The sequence below is a fragment of the Tetrao urogallus genome (genome assembly GCF_951394365.1).
Source record: "Tetrao urogallus genome assembly, chromosome: 28".
NCBI classification, from domain to species: domain Eukaryota; kingdom Metazoa; phylum Chordata; class Aves; order Galliformes; family Phasianidae; genus Tetrao; species Tetrao urogallus.
The window spans coordinates 461399-478206 of record NC_136841.1 but is presented as its reverse complement, the minus strand read 5'-3'; the positions used below and the strand labels follow the sequence as shown (position 1 = coordinate 478206).

The following is a 16808-nucleotide window of genomic DNA, read 5'->3' as shown; positions in this document are numbered from 1 at the left end:
AATTTTTACATGATTTCTGGTGCAATTCACATGGCCAGCATGAAAACTGCTCACCCACAGAGGGATAAAATAATCAGCCCACTGTGTGTCCCCAGTCCCATGCAGGAAGAGCCTTCATTTTCGCTTTTGTCTCAAAACTTTCACTCAGCCCTCAGCCTGTTCAGTACACTCTGTGGCTTTGAGAGCTCCTGGCTCAACCTGCTGCTGCAAACGATAAGATAAAAAGGGACAACATGCTGAGAAATATTCCTTGTGACTTATTTTTGCTCAGAAAAATAATCTAGCTCCCCTTCAACTCTATGTCCCGATTCAACTAAGGATTTGTGCATGTTTTATACGCATGCATTGCTCAATCCCAGAAACACGTGGGTACAGTCCACATCTTTTGTAAGCTAACAGCCCCTTCTAACCCAAGGCAAAGAAAGTGCACAGGCAAACATGTTCCCAGCACAAGTATAGAATTATTTAACCGCAGTGAAACGGGACAGCTGGCTGAATGCTAATTCCCCATTGCTGCTGAGCTGTGAGCAGATGATGGGAACACTGGGGTGTGCACCTCGTGCTGCAAGCAGTCTGTGCAGCCCCACCGACACAGATGATTTGCCAGAGACTTCAAAGGGAAAAGGAATTGCAGGAAACTTTATGACAAGGTGAAAGCAGCTGGGATTCCTGCCAGGAATGCCGTCTTGCCCTGCCCTGCCTGGTGGGAAGCTGCCAGGGCAGCTCTCTGACACTGTCTGTCTTTCCGCTTGTCCGTCCGTCCATCCATCCATCCATCCATCCATCCATCCATCCATCCATCCATCCACTGTTGTCATCCCCACACTGCTCTGCTCACCTGGATGTCCACCTTGAAGACAAGCAACCCATGTATGCATTCTAACCCCCAAAATCTGTATTTCCTCACACGAGTCCACCCCTATCTTCCAATATAAGGTTGCTCTGCTCACCCAGTGAATCCTAAAAGGCTTGGAGTGATCTGAATTCCTCCTGTAACAAGACAGGAACTCTTCAAACCTGCTTGTTAGTCACTGATGTTAGCATGTGCCCTACTTTATTGATCCGATATGGATCAATCGCTGCATCAAAGGATGAGCTTGTGAACTGGGCCTCGGTTCCCCACCTTTGATAAGATGGGAGGTAGTGCAGGCATACAAGCCCATGTTGTTTGCTTGGATCATGCAAAAAGTGTTGTGAAAATGTTGGTAACGAGGTCGTCGACAGGGTGGAGTTCCCAGGAGCCTCCAATCCCAAAGACCCAGTCTGATTCACTGCCTCCACCCCATCCAGTCCGGGGGTTCAAGGAGTTTGGGGATAATCCCGTTGCACAATAGGGTTCAAGGACTGATTTTCACCTGCTGAAGATGACACACAACTTATTTTTTAGAAAAAAGGTACAGAGCCTGAAAACAGCTTTGTTTTTGGGAACAAAGCACCTTGCACAAGCCCTGAGCCTCTCAGCATAAGAGACTTGGAGCTCAACACCTGCTGGAGAAGTTTGTGCAATATCCAAGCCATAGCTGGAGAGATTTTGATAAACAGCCTAGCAAAAAATCCATTATTCCTGATGAAATTGCATCTTCCTGCTTATTTAACCTCCACTCTTGCTCTTTTCTCCTTTACCTGACTCGAATGCCCTGCCACAAACATACTTTCCCTGCCTAACCCTGTGTGTTTCAGTGCTTTCTACCTATTTTGCCCTGCACATGGGCACCTCTGCCTTGCCCTGCTTTTCCATTTACCACCAAGGATGCCACCTTTCATTTTTACTTGAACATCCCACATCACCACTGCTTCTTGCAAGCTCTCATTCTCTTGACACCTGCATGGCACAGACAATTATCACTTTATGAGATAACTGCTACCTAAAAGCTACCTAACCTGTCCAAGGGCACTCTATACAGAAGGGTGGATCTAGGATTTAGACACACCTAATTATCATTAGTCTTAATACTTATAACCTGTCATTATAATTCTAATATTGCTCATTAGCCAGATTTATGATGGAGGCCAGGCAGGCCAAGGCACGGGATGGGCAAGAGAAGGAGTAGAATGCAACATGAATGCTTGCTGCAAAAGAGGATCTGGCACTGTAACTCAGATGTTTGCTCTGGATGGCACAGTAAAATAAAATAAAATGGCATAGTAGAGCTTTTCTGCTTGGTTAGTTGGTTGGTTAGTTGATTTTGGAGGGGATAATTTAACTATAAACTCATTTAATTGTCTTCTGTGCCAGAAGAACAGAACTTTTCTTTGCCCAATAGGCTTGAAGGAACCTGTATCTGCTGCCAGTTCTTCTTGCTGAGATTAGAATGCAAAAAATATGAGAAAGTGATCTTAATGCCAATAGAAACTGACACACTGTGGTGACTCTGTGATCTCCATGTCAGAGGGATTTCTGAACTTCCTAAGTCCAATTCTGCAACGGGCAGCAGAACTGCTCCCTTATGATCACAGAATGATTTTGGTTGGAAAAGACCTTTGAGATTCTCAAGTCCAACCACCAACCTGACGTAACGAGAACCATCACTAAGCTTCATCCTTTAGTGCCATAACATGATGAAATGTGCTTGTGGGAAGGTGAATGCATGAACAGACCTCCAGGTGCTACTGAGTGTGCCTGCTGTCTACAAGAGAAGCTGAAATATTTTCAATGCCTGAGTCCACCTGGGTTTGATTCTCACCCCTGTGTCCTCCTTTCTCCTGTGCCAACCACAGAGTTTCCCAACCAAGGAATTGCTATGGTAAAATCTGTAGAAAAAAAAATGAGGGCTAAGGATAATGCTTTGTAACAATCTGCAGTAAGAAGATAGGCCGTTTCCTTTCAGACAAATGAACCTTCAGACCAATTTAGAAAATCATAGCATGGCACAGGTGAAGGCAATAGCAATTAAGGCGGCTTCCTCTTTAAGATTTAATCTTCATATGCAAAGCAACTGTGTGAGCATCAGTGTGCTGCTATGGGATTTCTGAAACTCAATGAAGACCAACAGCATCAGAAATACAACATTTCCATCCACATTTTGAGTTTTCTTTTTCATGAGGTGAATTTAAAATTAACATTATGAGCGCCAGCTCTGTGCTTCTTCCACCAAACCAGATCACTGTGTTATGTGGTTTGCAACTCTATATCCGATGCAAGAAATTCTTTAGGGTGAAATATAAGGTCCCTAACTTTGGGTTGTTGTTTTTTTTTTCTTCCTACTTTAGAAACATTTAGCTTTCATCTGGTGAAGGAGGATGCTTATTTTTCCATCTATGAAATAATTGTTTGGTGTAAGATAACAGAGATTCAGGTGATGCGAAATGGATGCTGCAATATTGTCAGTTACTCCATTGCATTTTCATTTCCCACCTTTCTTTTTTTTTTTCTACATATATTCTTTTAAGAACATTCACTACAATTTGGCTTGGAAAGCCTCATCTGATGTGTACTTTTTTATTTTTATTTTTATTTTTAAATCTTATATAAACCATGAATTCATCTCTCTTAGCACCGTCAGGGAAAAACGTTGGTCATAATCATATGAATGATTAAACCAGTGCTGTGTTCTGCCTAAAGCATTGGAGGTAGTTAAGAAGCTGTGATTTGAACGAGTTGTGTGTATATTTTGTATATACATATATATTTAAAAACAAGGAACTCAGAAGTTTTGATCTCCTTATCTTTCTCTACGAAATATTTGGTTTGGTAACTCCTTTAATTGCTTCTGCTATCGATCACTGTAATTATCGGTTACTTTTCATTCCCAGAAATTATGTGACTCATTGTACTATTCAGATTGCTGTCACATCTCTATTGGCTGCATGCGTTCCTCTGGTTATTATTGTGATTTGGGGGTCATGAAATACAAAAAAAAAAAACCCAAAATATAGATGACTTCATTTTAGCTTTGGCTTTAATAATCTGCCACACAGAGATAACTCAGAGGTGAACGACGTAAACGTGATCAAATGAATCGTATCAGTGTTTGTCAGGCCTTGTAAATTTATTTGGGTTGAGGTTATAGGTCTGTATTTAGAGTAATGTTTTCTCTGGGACCTCTGTTCCCAGGCACCAATGGCTCTTCAGCATGAAATATTGAATGTGAGTACATTTCCTTTAAAAGGGAAAATTCCCTAAGTCTATTATCCGATGTATCACACAATCCGGTGTTTGCACACAGGTCATTGAGTACCCAGCTGAGCAATCCTCACAAAGGCAACAGTTTGAAGGAAAACCAACCTAATTTCACCATGAGATTTACCAGCAGAAGAGACAAGATGGGGGGAAATGTGTATAACATGCTACGTGGGACTGAAAATTATCTAATAATCATAATCTGATATCAGAACAGTTGCAACAAAGGATGGTATCACTGGGGAAAACATTCTATTTCACAAGATGTAGGGAATGATTGCGTAAAGGTGTCCCTCAATTTCTCTTCTCTATGACAGCATATAAAAGTGCTCGTAACTGCGGTGTCTTTAGCTGCCTCTGCTGACTTATTCCTCTTGGTGACTGGGTAAGTCCAATATAACTGTATCTGTTTGGAATTATAGATGTGGTTTTATAGGTAGCATTAATATGTGATTATATAACCTATCTTCTGGTAGGGTAGGAACTTATTCTCTATGAACATCTTTGAAACCATAAATGCATGAATAGGATGGACAAAGGCATCATCATTTCAGCAGGGAAATAATAATGTGAGTTTAAAAAATGTGGATGGCAGTGGTTCCTAGGAATTCAGCTACTATCTCCATTTAGAAGAATGGGAAAATGCTGTTTCTTCCCTTGTTGCTGTTTCTGATTTTTTTATACAGAAAAGAGACCAAAAATTTCTAAAAGAAAGATGTGAAACCTTTAATGAAAGGTGAAGTTTCATATTCAGTATGAGATCAGGAGGCTGTGTCAGTTCTTATGATGAATGCTGCCATTTACAACAGCTTTACATAAAATTAGAAAGAGGGTTCCCAGTTCTCATGGGATCTGACTGATATTGTTACTTTGAAATTGAGCAAACTCATCCCACATATTCATATATTTATTTCTTCTTCAACAACATCTCTCTTACTACTTTTTATTGCAATTTTCTAAAACTATTTCTACATCTAGACTACAAACTAAGTAGTGTAGTAGTTTTGGCCCTGCATGTATTTCGACTGTTAAGGGAAGTGGTGTTATACATTAAAGTCTGAAGTAGCAGACCTTTTTAAAGAGAATATCTAAGGAGAGAGAACACTCCAACACTATCAGGGTAACTCTGACTCCTAGGGGAAAAAAAAAAAAAAAAAAAAAAACAACCTACAAAAGCCCCAGTGATGTGAAAAAAAGATTGAGTCTTATTTAGGCATACACTATGGGGCAATAGAGCACTAGAGAGTAATGGAAGTTGGATAGAAGTCTCTACCCAGTGATTCCTCTCACTTGATTGAAGAGATCTGCAATGCATAAGTCTCTTTTAGGATGGAATTTCTTCCTTAGAAATTGTGATTTATTTTTTTAATCACTCGCTGTTTGTGTATTATCGTCTGTTCAGATGTCTGTCGTTCAACTCACCTACACAATCCAGGTTTCTATTATACTGTTTGTTCTTTCACTCCTCTAGCTGTAACCACCAGGCTAGTGCACTCTGCCTTTCAGGTTGACTTGCCTTCTGGAAAGATGTCCTATGGACAGATGATAAGCTTCCGCTGCGCTCAACCATGCGAGGTGTCGTGTCCACAACCCTACACCAACTCTTGGAACGAGCCATGTGTTGCCACGTGTGGAGATTCAAGAGCAATTGTCTACGCACCACCCGTTGTTGTGACTTTCCCAGGACCCATTATCAGCTCATGTCCCCAGGAAAGCATCGTGGGAACTGCCATACCTGAAATTGAGGGTGGAGGCATTGGTTCTGGAGGTGGAGGCATTGGTTCTGGAGGTGGAGGCATTGGCTCTGGAGGTGGAGGCATTGGTTCTGGAGGTGGAGGCATTGGCTCTGGAGGTGGAGGCGTGGGTTCAGGTGGAGGAGGTTCTTATGGTGGAGGAAGCTCCTATGGTGGAGGTGGATCCTGTGGGATAGGCTCCCATAGCTCTGGGGGCTCTTATGGTGGAACAGGAGGTGGTTCATATGGTGGGGAGGGCTCGTGTGGTGGTGGATTCTCTCGTTTGGGAGGCTATTACCGAAGCTCATTTTATTCAGGATTTGGTAGAAATTATTTCCCATTTTATTCTAGGTACTATAGGTACCGCTATGGAAACTGTGGGCCATTTTAAGTCTTTAAGACAGAGTCATGACTGAAGAAATGATAAGATGCAAACCAATGGTTGACATATAGGGCTGGAAATCAGATGTGTCAAGCAGCCTCTGCTCCAGCTTAATCAGTAGGAGCTGGGGTTGCTTGGCATCTCTTTGCGCTGTGTTTTGTCTAAGGCTTAAAATCCCAATGTTGCCTCACTTTGTCACTTGCTCATGTTATGTTTTGATCTTTCTAAATCTGAAGAGGGTAAAACAGTTAATGGGACTTGACTGTGGATGCTTCTGGCTGAAAGAACACCTTGTGAACCCTGTATTGTTCTGAACACCTGATCGATTGTAGTCCTTGTTGAAATGGAAATTACATTCTTTGTCTCTGTGTTGCCTCATTCTACAAGAATGTATTCCACATCTTGTTTGTATTAAAACCCTGTTGCATCGTAGCATGGTCTTTTGGCTTTCATTTTGCTGCAGTTCTTTACCTACAAACCAGTCTTAAATAATTTTGTGCATCAATTCTGAAGCATCAGTGACTATTGTTAGGGATATAATTACTGTCTACAGTCGATATCACTGTCAGTTACTCCTCCCCTTTCTGTTGTATACACTCTAATACATAGAACTCAATCATAGACTAGTTTATGTTGTAAGGACCTCTAGAGGTGGTCTGGTGCAGCTCCTCCTCAAAGCCAAGATAACTTTGAAGCTTAGAAATTCACCTTGATGGCTGTGTCAGACATTCAGAGTTGTTTAGATTGTGTTGCTGCTCACAACAATGGACTCATGAGTAGGCTGAGCACAGGCTGCTCTGCCAAGCATAACATTCACTTCCTCACTTTGATTGTCTTAATCCTTGTGGTTTGTTGATTTAATTGGAGTGTTTATTCAGGAAATGATCAGATCTTGTCAAGAACATCACAGTTGGTTCCCTCAGGCAACAGCTACAAGATGTCCCCATGCTCTCTCATAATTAAGGATCCTGAAGTGTCTCATGCTTGTTTTTACTCCACAACTTTATTCTTTTTTTTACAATCAGATGTAAAAGTAAAAATTATTTCATATCTTCAATATAGGTCTCCTATGCCCGCGAGTCTTCTGACAAAAAGGGAATTTAGATCAGAAGATTTTGGAGAAATATTCTGCTATCTATACTATACTGTGGGTTTATGTGTGCAATGTACTGTAGTGTTAACAGAGTTTTGGTGGAATTATGATTCCCAGCATTTGTTTATGAAAAGTCTATTGAGCTAAACAATGATGTTCTGCTAGTCAGACCAGTACACATAGAATTAGGCAACAATACATATTTTGATTGCATGGAAAGCAAGATTGCTTTTGTTTGGATAGACATCCTTTCTCTTAGTGCAAGAGTAGTGTTCTGAGTTGCAGGCTGAGGACATGTATAGTGATTTTATTCAGGATTTTGTAGAAATTATTTCCCATGTGTTGTCTGTGTGTGAGAACTGGGGTCCAAAAGTACTGGGCCTGGTGCTCTGCCCTCAGCTTTAGTCCAGAAATATTTTTCTTTGGGTTTTATTTAGTGCACCACAGTCAGCCTTAGGCAGCAGTGCCCCAGCAATTTTCACTCCTGTTACTCAGAGTTTCGTTCCTCAGATTATTGAGTAAGAATTGCATGAGGGGTGTAACTCTCTTTAGTAAAGTGTGAGGCACAACCTTCACTGATGCCATGTGTGTAATAGTTTATATAGACATTCCTGGCTCAGCTTCCAATCCTCTAGATCTGATCGTCTTAGTTCATCTTGCATGTCTTACTGGGGAGGTGAAAAATAGTGAGATTGATGCTCGCATGCAGCTAGGCATTAGGACATTGAATTCTGCTCCTATTTGTGTACATGGAGCACCACCTGCTATTTTGACTTGTCTTGAGTTTGATTTCTCTGAGTCTAGTTGGTAAAGCAGAAGGAGAGAAAAAGAAAACTAGAAATCCAGGGCTATAATTCAACAAGACTTTTAATATGACATGAAGTAAGCATTACAGAATGGAAGAGTGCAGTCTGATAATGATCTATTATACAGTCCAAAGGCAGCTGGAAGGTCTGCGTTGATAACAAAAGGCACTGGTACTTTGTAACCAGTAAAGTAAAGCTGAAATCTTGGCAGAAAAGTCCCACTTTCAATTTTCAAAACATTTCCACTCCACCAGGAAAGACATGGTGCAAGGCTCATAACAATTGAAGAGAGAAGGGATTACATGAAACTGCTATTGATAGAAGATAAGGCATGACACGGAAAGGAGGCGTGGGCCTGCTTTTTGGAGGTTTCAAGCAAGGGAAGTTCCCACTGACACAAAGGGTTTTCGCATCTCTGGAAGCCAGGCCCAGCTGCAGACTCGGACCTTGTGTTTTCATCCCCCAGGCCGATGTCTGGTCTGCAGGGATTCATTCAGGCTGCTTTAAAAGGAGCCACAGTTTCCAAAGCGGGATCCACGCTGGCTTCTGTAGGACTGCTTGCTGTAGCAGCTCCCTATCCTAGAGGAGCCCCGAAACCCAAAGGAGCCCCCATTTCCAAAGGAGTCCCCCATCCCTGACAGACCTCCACACCAACCGGAGCCCCCCATCCCCAGCATGCTTCCATACCCAACTGAACCCTGAGATCCAAAGTAGCCTCCCGTTCCTGACACCCCTCCAGCCCCAAAGGAGACTCCCTTCCCTGACATGCCAACCGAGCCCCCCATTCCATGGGTTTCCTCAGAGCCATACTGGATTGCAGGACCATACGGCTGGGGAATTGAAGTTCCCACAATGCTCTCCTGGGAGCAGCTGGCAAGGGTTGGACCTGGGAAGGTGAGGACAACAGGAGGGGCGTACACCACAGCTCTCGAGTCCCCACAGGATGTAACACAGGGCTCAAGGCTTCTGCTGCAGGCGTACGGCTGTGTGCATGCCACCTCGCAGGTGGGCAAGCACTCAGAGCTGACGTTCATCATTTTTCTTGAGGAGTGGAGGTGTAGCTAGAAAAGACAGTGTTCTGTCAAGAAACCATCATGCACAGGTTTCCAGTGCATGCATCTCATCCTTCCCAGCAGCTGCCCACCAAGTTCTAGCTCAAGCCTCTCTTCCACTCTCCATTTTCCCCACAGTTTTCTTCCTGGCTGACCCCTTTTTAAGGTTTCTCACTTACTCCTTTGTGTGCCAACCACATCTTTTATTCTTTAGAATCTCTTGGAAAGCATTGCTCTTATTATCTCAGTTATCTGATACTCATACAATTACTTGCTTTAAAAAGTCCCGTTCATTCCCTTTTCCCAGTCAACCAGCAAGAAGGTTTACTTCTAAGAAAAATCTCTAGTGGAAAGGAGCAGATGAGGCTCTTCCTTACTATGTTCTTCCCTTTATCTTAGTTTTTTTCTATTGACTTCTGCTCTTCTCTTTCTTCAACATTTCTAAAATTACTAGCATTTTACAGGATAAGAAAACATACATAAATTCTACATGATCTATAGCTACAGACATGCACTGAGATCAGACTTACCCTGTTGTCTCCAAGGAAGATATCAGTGGAGATGGAAGGATAGAAGATTTCTTATTTCCATACCCTGTTATATATGTTCTCAGACAATAGGATGGATATGAGGTCATCCATCGTCCATTGAATTCTTGTCATTTATCACAAAAACATATTATTCTAATCTTCCTAATTGTTCTCCTTTCAGTTCATAATTAGTGAATTACAACACCCAGCAGTTTCCTTTTGTCTAAACTTAATGATTCTGGTTGAAACAAGAGTTGATCTCTCTGTGTTTATCCATAATGGCTTTCAGGAAGGCACCTAGCCGATGTGTCAGCCCCACAAATTATTTGCAAGCCTTGGGTTTAGGTATAATACCTCCCAAATTGCATCACTTCTGATGGGGGAGTCAGCATTCTTTGCATCACCACCTGTACTCTATCGACTGAGTGGTTGATCCAGCACCATGGCAGAATCAGGCCTCTTGGATTACTGTGAGCATAGACCAGGCATTGAGCTGGGAGGTGAAAACACAAGTTCTGAGGCTGCAAATAGGACTTCTTTAGGAGATGGGGAAAGCTTTTTGTGTCAGTAGGAGCCTCCCTTGCTTGATACCTCTGAAATGCGGGCCCACACCTCTTTTTGGCTTGGTTTTATTAATGACAGCTTCTGTTAATCACCCTATGATAATAGATACCTATTTTCATTATGCCAATGTAAAAAAAAAAAAAGGTCATTGGAAAGGCCTGACAAGGAGATTGTCAATAAAACTGTGACAGATTAAGAATAACAGACCGAAAGTCAACTCCTCACATGCAGTGATGTCTGTATTTGTCTCTGGAAGTGAGAAGGTTTCTGCTTCATGTTGGGCTGCCATCTCATTCTGCAGTGCATCCTATTTCCCCTTGGAATTAAAATCAAACTGTGTTCAGTTTTTCTTTCTCCCAAGGACAGTTTTGGTCCTATCTTTTCCACTAGTTCATTAGGCTTCCTAGAGCTTTTAATGTCATCTATGAGTGGCAATTATGTGTTTTTATGGTAATATGGTAGTAATTGCTTAAGTAATACAGGTGTTGTGAAAATGAGTAGTTGAATGAGGCATTCAAAATTAAATATGCAAAGCAGTTTGGGATTGCATTTCTGTAGGGCGCAGAGGTTTCTGAAGCTGATGACTCAATAATTTGTGCTGGTGTAGGAACAGGCAACAAGCAGAAATCCTTTGCCACAGACAACCCTTACAGAAATCTTTTTCCATCAGAGCAAATATTTAATTTCATGTCAAATGAGGGATGAGAGCTGAAATGTCACATCTCAAGAAGATCAACCATGTCACCTGCCTTGACTTTGGCAAGGCTTTTGATACTGTCTCCCATGACATCCAGATAATGAAGCTGAGAAAGTGTGGGGAAAGATGAGTGGATGATGAGGTGGGTTGAGAACTGGTTGACTGGCTGAGCTCACGGGGTTGTGTCTGCTAAAGCAGAGTCTGGTTGGAGACCTGTGACTAGCAGTGTTCCCCAGGGGTCTTGATCTTATTCAATACCTTCATCAATGACCTTGATGAGGAAATATTTTCTACTATAAGTAAGTATGCTGACGGTACAAAGCTGGGAGGAGTGGCTGACACACCAGAAGGCTGTGCTGCCATTCAGCAAGACCTAGACAGTCTGGAGAGCTGGGCAGCGATAAATCAGATGAGGTTTAACAAAAGCAAGTGCAGAGTCTTGCACCTGGGAAGAAATAACCGCATGTATCAGAGTAGGTTGGGACGTGACCTGCTGGAGAGGAGCTCTGCAGAGCAGGACCTGGGGGCCTTGGTGGGTGACAGGTTGGACATGGGGCAGCAGTGTGCCCTGGTGGCCAAGAAGGCCAACGGGATCCTGAGGTGCATTAAAAGGATCATGGCCAGCAGGTCAAGGGATGTGATCCTCCCCGTCTGAACTGAGTCTGTTCAGCCTTGAGAAAAAAAGACTCAGAGGTGAACTTATTTATGTTTACAAATATCTTACTTGTGGGAGGCAAAGAGACACGGCCAATCTCTTTTCAGCAGTCTGCAGGGACAGGACAAGGGGAAACAGCTGTAAACTGGAGCATAGGAAGTTCTGCACCAATATGCAAAGGAACTTCTTCATGGTAAGGGTTACGGAGCACTGGAACAGGCTGCCCAGGGACGTTGTGGATTCTCCTTCTTTGGTGATATTCAAGACCCAGCTGGACACCTACCTGTGCAACCTGTTGTAGAGAGCCTGCTTTGCAGACAGGTTGGACTCCACAATCTCTGGAGGTCCCTTCCAACCCCTACAATTGTGTGATATGCCTAATTTGATGTCTGAGATTGATCTCCTTGTATTTGAAGGATAAACTGGAGAAGAAATTTGGGAATTTTCTTTCAGTATGGCGTTATCAGTGGGCTGTATTTATATGACAGCATAATTGCTTTCAGGTCACAGTGGTATGCAAGGGAGAGTTTCATAAGTGATGAGTAACAGGAGACTGAGAAATAATGCCCTGTTTTTTGTTTTCCGTAGTTACTGGGAGTAGAAATGCAAAGAGATCAACGGGTGAATTTCCAAGACTTGTCTATTGAATGCTAAAGACGCATTTAAGTCTGGCTCCCTTGTTTTTTGCTGATATTACTTGGAAAATATATAGTTAAAATCGGGAACCAAGCAAAGATTTATTTGCCTTTGTTTTTAATATTTCATGTTTTACTATAAAATCACTCATGTTTATGCAATTGTGAAGGATGAGCCGAAACATGGAATCTATCAGCTGAGACAAATCACAGAATATGACTGTCTTCAGTCCCCGGTCCCACTTTGAAAATCTAGCCTCCATATCCTTGTCAAAATTAAGACGAAAATAGAGGTCAGATAAATAAATAATTGAAGCCTCTTTGGATACAGTAGAGAAGAAGTTTTTTTCCTCTTAAAGATTTGAGCAACCAGTGTTCAGCTGTCAGTCAGCTGCATGAATAAGTATTTCATAATCAAAGAGATTTCAAGGTGAAAAGGTGAAAAAGAAAACCATGAGGCAAACGTACTGATGCAAGATAAGTTTAATGACAGGGAAGTACAGTGCACATTTGGTGAAGGCAGTCACAGAGCACGCAGGACATTTCCCTGTGAGCTCAGTGCAGCCCAGGAATGGGAGACATTGGCTTTTCAGAAGTAACCACAGCTTCCCCCACCAGACCTGCGGGACCCAGAGGAGCCAAGGCCTCCATAGCAGCTCGCTATGCCAAAGGAGCGCCCTCCCCCAGAGGAGCCACCGCCGTAGGAGCTGCCTCCTCCAAAGCCACCTCCGTAGCAGCTCCTGGAGCTGATGGATCTTCTGCCTCCAAATGAGCCCCCGGAGCCAAATGACCTGCCTCCTCCATAGGAGCCCCCTATGCCCCCTCCATAGGAGCTGCCTCCTCCATAGGAGCCACCAGAACTAAAAGAGCCCCCTGATTCACTGGGGCCCTGTGGCCCTGAGAAGCCCCCAATGGGTGATGGGAATGAAGAACCCACGACGCTCTCCTGTGGGCAGGAGTTGAGGATGGGGCCTGGGAAGTTGATGAGCACAGGCGGGGGATAGATGACAGCACGGGAGTCTCCACAGGAGGTGACGCAGGGCTGGCTGCAGACATTGGCATAGGGCTGTGGGCAGGTCACCTCACAGGGTGCGGAGCATCTGCTGCTCATCAGCTGTCCTCCTGAAGACATCTTTTGTGATGCAGATATACCTGCAGCAGGAGGTAGAACAGAAGGACAGAGCTCAGAAGCTGGAGTGAAAAAAGCTTGCAGCACTGAAGTTTTGCATCAGCATGGAAAAAAGGTGAAAGATGACTTGAGAAAGATTCAGATTTATCTCCCTTACAAATTTTTCTGCACATGCATGAACATGAACTAGCCAGCTGGTACATCACAATTGAATCCCTGCTGCTCTAGAAATGCTGATTAACATGGAGAGCAGAGCCAAAATCTATGAGTCTTTAGAAGACTTTTTAGATTTTGTTGGTTTACAACGCATAGCTCTGGAGTGATCAGACAAGACTGAATTGATTGGAACATCTGCAAAAATTCAGTCTTACTGTTAAAAATCTTTATCTACAAAGACATGCTTCAAAATGACATTAAAAGTAGAAGGAAACAACATAGCTTAGCAGCACCTTTCTCATACAAGAACTATGTACTCAGAGAAGAGCAGAAAATAGTTTTCTAAAGCTTCCAATAGAGAATGAAGGAGATCCAACTCACCGGATCTGGAGAGGTGTAGATGGAGAGTGGCTGTGGATGAGACTGCAGCACTCAGAGCACTCGTATTTATATCCCTTCTCAGACCACCAGTAGGATGTGAGCTATGCTTTGTGCAAGAGCTTCCTACCTATTGCCAAACTGTGTTTTGCTATATGGATTATTTCGTTAATTGTTCTAATTGTTCTCTTAAGTGATGTGATCACAACTTTATTCTCAACTCCAAGTCACGTTACAAGCATTTTACAAGCATAATGAGTTTTAGCTTATTCTCTGACCATGACAGATTCACATAGCAGTTGATACTGTTCCCGGCCCTCACCAAAATTGAAATGGGAATGGTGCTATAATTCTATATAAGGACTCTACCCAGCTGATGAACTGCTTTTATGCATAATATTCCATTTCTCTTCTTCAAAACTGGGGTAGCAACAGTTAGGTGACAAACAGAATGCTGCCACTCACCTGTGGTGGGAAGAAGCAGAAGGCAGTGCCCAGGGTCCTCCATGTAAATTGGTATTTCTCAACTGTAGACGATTGACATTAACTGAGCAGCTAACGAAGAACTGCTGACTAGCAAAAACTGTCACATCATGAGCTGCCCACTGATGCCTGACGGAACTCGTTCGCGTTCTGATGCAAGGTTTTAACTGTGTAAGCTCTTCGTGCTCTATTTTCTAATGGTGTATGAAAACACAGGAAACCTGTGATGGAAACATTAAGTACAGTGTGACAACTGGAACAGGCTGGAAACCAAACCAATTCGTTTCAGATCATCTGCGGTTGCTCTCTTCCCATAGCTGTGACTGAGAGCCAAAGTCGACAATTACTTCAGATTATTTGGACTCAGCAACAAAGCACTGAAGTTGGATGTTTGATACTGCTGTCATCTGTCCACCTGATGCTTGTTACAACCCACAAAAAGGTTGATCACATCTGATCATCTCCCCCTGGTTATTGGTAAAGGAGATTTTGCATGGAGAGATCTCTTTCTATTTAAGGACTCTTAGCCCTGTCTTTTGGTACACGAGACTTCCAAGCACTATTCCAGAAATACTGCTGGGGTATTTGTGAATGAAATAAAATAAGAGTCTCTTTCCATTCTTAAGACTCTTACAGTTGTTTTATTGTAAACCACCTTTAGACACACTCCACATGCATCCATTCCATGCCCAAAAAGTCTTTATTTGTTCCCTTAGTGATGCCTCCTGGAGAACGTCAGTCTTGCTAAACCATCACAGCTCTCCTTGAAGGTGACAAAAGAAGGAGAGCAATAAAAGCATTAAATGTTCTCACGCAGTGCTTCCTTGTAGTTAATTGGATGACAGTGTACGTTTGATGAAGGTCCTCTGTAAGCAGTTATTTGGGTGGATGTTAGACAGAACTGACCTGCCCCATCTGAGGAGCTGCAGGGATGAAATTCGCAACTCTCCCAATTATTTGCAATTCTTAATTTCAACAGAACCTTCTGCAGAACAGAAAATGTTTCCCCTCACAAAGGAAAGCTCGTGTCTTTGTCGTCCTAAAGACTGATGCCTTTACCTTGGTCAGCAAACAGAGCTCAATTCATTGCCACTGCATTTCAAATGAGGTCAGGAGATGGCACTACTCATAAAAACGAATAGGAAAAAAACCATTTAGGTATTACAGTAAGACAAAGGGCGTGTTGAGTATATAGAATGATGCGGGGCTGATTTACTAGCCATTATCAGTTATCAAAACAATTATTACAATTAGAAGTAGCTTATACAGCAAAATGCTTTGCTGGCTAACTACTATGCCCCATGTGCAGGAGTGTGTTGCGTATCCTGCTAGCAGTTGGAAGGACTGTATAAAAGCACTGCATTTCTTCCAGGTTCACCAACGACTTCACTTCATCAGGTTTTCTCTGTGAGCCTGGTAAGTATTTCTCCTTAACTTCCTTTACAGTTACTGAGATGTTTCTATTGCTGTTTAACTGGGGAATGAACTCTGTGTCAGTTCTCTGTGATGCTCAGAAATGTTGGTTTTGTTAAATATTAGGATATTTGTAGCCATTCAGCTGTAGCCAATGGTAGATAAGTGGTCTTAAAATGCGAGGCTGTGTTCATCCAAACTACAAAGGGAAGGGGTCAGTTAAGTCCTCTTAATTTGATAAGGAGGTTACAACTTGGAACTCGGCAGTTATTAAGAGATGTGTATACATTAATGCAGAAGACATAACCTCAGTTGATTTTTGCTTTGTAACTACACAGTCTGACAAATCTGTTTCCAAAATAACCCATTAACTGACAACATTGAGGCAGAAATGGGTCTCTAGCAGAACTGATCAGTGGTGGAACACTGATCAGAACAAACACTGGTTCAGAACCAAGGCAGGAGGAAGGTACTTTGGAAAGATTTATTCCTTACTGGCTGCTACACCAGACTGCAAGAGAAGTTGCTTTAGGATCTGTATTGTTTAGACTTAGCCATACTGAGCAATAATATTTCAGTTTGGACAGAAGATAAGAAGAATACAGTAAGAAAATAGTCTCATATTGTAAGAAAATCATTCATTCTATAAGAAGCACACAGTTTGTGTCATCACGAGTCTGGTACGAGAGCACAGAGACGCACATATGTTTTATTTTAACTCCTTACTCACTGCTGCAGGTATATCTGCATCACAAAAGATGTCTTCAGGAGGACAGCTGATGAGCAGCAGATGCTCCGCACCCTGTGAGGTGACCTGCCCGCAGCCCTATGCCGACGTCTGCAGCCAGCCCTGCGTCGCCTCCTGTGGGGACTCCCGTGCCCTCGTCTACGCCCCACCTGTGGTCATCACCTTCCCAGGCCCCACCCTCACCTCCTTCCCACAGGAGACCATTGTGGGCTCTTCATTCCCAGTACCCATTGG

The 16808-nt window shown here is 42.8% G+C and overlaps 1 protein-coding gene across 1 annotated transcript; it reads left to right on the top strand.

The window, feature by feature from the left end:
• Positions 1-5647: 5647 nt before the first annotated feature.
• Positions 5648-6244, top strand: LOC306956139 (uncharacterized protein; the record flags this gene model as incomplete). The annotated part of the gene is made up of 1 exon (XM_079547553.1): positions 5648-6244. The coding sequence occupies one exon, from the start codon at positions 5648-5650 to the stop codon at positions 6242-6244; it is 597 nt and encodes a 198-aa protein (XP_079403679.1).
• Positions 6245-16808: the final 10564 nt, after the last annotated feature.